At 73.9% G+C, this 1,044-nt stretch overlaps 1 protein-coding gene across 1 annotated transcript; it reads right to left on the bottom strand.

Moving 5' to 3' along the window:
- Window positions 1-95: 95 nt before the first annotated feature.
- On the bottom strand, window positions 96-1,042 carry LRRC55 (leucine rich repeat containing 55; the record flags this gene model as incomplete). Its single annotated transcript, XM_014940619.1, has 2 exons — window positions 96-389; window positions 475-1,042. Coding segments are annotated over 2 exons (804 nt in total), but the record flags the coding sequence as incomplete, so codon positions are not given.
- Between the last annotated feature and the right edge of the window lie 2 nt (window positions 1,043-1,044).

Below are 1,044 nucleotides of genomic sequence, written 5' to 3'. Positions count from 1 at the left end.
CCATCCCCAGGTCTCCCCCGCCGCAGCCGGGGCGGTGTCTGGAGGGGCCACCCCGGCTCGGGGGGCGGCGGGAGGGGACGAGGACAAGGCACAGTCAGGCGTCCCCACCGGGGCGGGGGGCGGGGGGGGGGATGTCGGCGATGGCGGCGCTGCCTAAACGTCCTCGTCCTCGCTGGCCTTGCTCCAGCGGTGGCAGCAGTTGGCGGTGATGCCCAGCAGGAAGTTGGTGGCCACCGAGGCGATGGAGACGACGAAGCCGACGAAGGCGATGAAGAGATAGTCGTCCAGCGTCAGGGTGAGGTGGCAGGCCTGGAAGCTCTCCTCCGTCAGGGAGAGCAGGGGGGCTCCCGCCACCTCGGGGGGGGCCCGGCACTCCGCCGTTTGTGAATCTGTGGGGAGAGCGGCGTCAGGGCCGGCCCCCGTCCCCACGCCGGGGTGGTCGGGGCCTGGCGGGGGGGACACGGTGGCACCTACCCGAGGCGCAGCGCTGGATGCGTCCCCGCAGCCACTTGAGGAAGGGCTCCATGGCGCAGCCGCAGACCCAGGGGTTGCCGCCCAGGCGCAGCCCCACCAGCCCCGGCAGCCCCTCCAGGGCGTCCAGGCTGATGGCCGACAGCCCCCCGTAGCTGAGGTCCAGCTCCCGCAGCTGGGCCAGCCCGCGGAAGGCCTGGGGGTGGACGCGGCGCAGGCCGGGGTTGTGGCTGAGGTCCAGCCGCAGCAGCCCGCTGGCCTCCAGGAACATGTCGGCGGCCACCAGGCTGAAGTTGTTGTAGCTGAGGTCGAGGTGGGCCAGTCGCCGGGCCCCCAGGAAGAGCCCGGCCGGCAGGGCCGCCAGCGAGTTGTTGCGCAGGTCCAGGGCCCGCAGCTGGCCGTAGCAGGCCAGGTAGCCCGGCGGGATGCTGGCGATGCGGTTGTGGGCCAGGCTGAGGTTGCCGGTGTCCAGCGGCAGCTCGGGGGGCACGGAGAAGAGCCGCTGGCCGCTGCAGTCCACCGCCTGCCCGCGGCACGTGCACAGCACCGGGCAGCCCGCCCCGGTGCCCGCCG

This window comes from Calidris pugnax, unplaced genomic scaffold (assembly GCF_001431845.1).
Source record: "Calidris pugnax isolate Ruff unplaced genomic scaffold, ASM143184v1 scaffold98, whole genome shotgun sequence".
Classification (NCBI taxonomy): Eukaryota; Metazoa; Chordata; class Aves; order Charadriiformes; family Scolopacidae; genus Calidris; species Calidris pugnax.
Note: the sequence above shows the minus strand (reverse complement) of the source record. Positions and strands in the feature narration are given on the sequence as shown.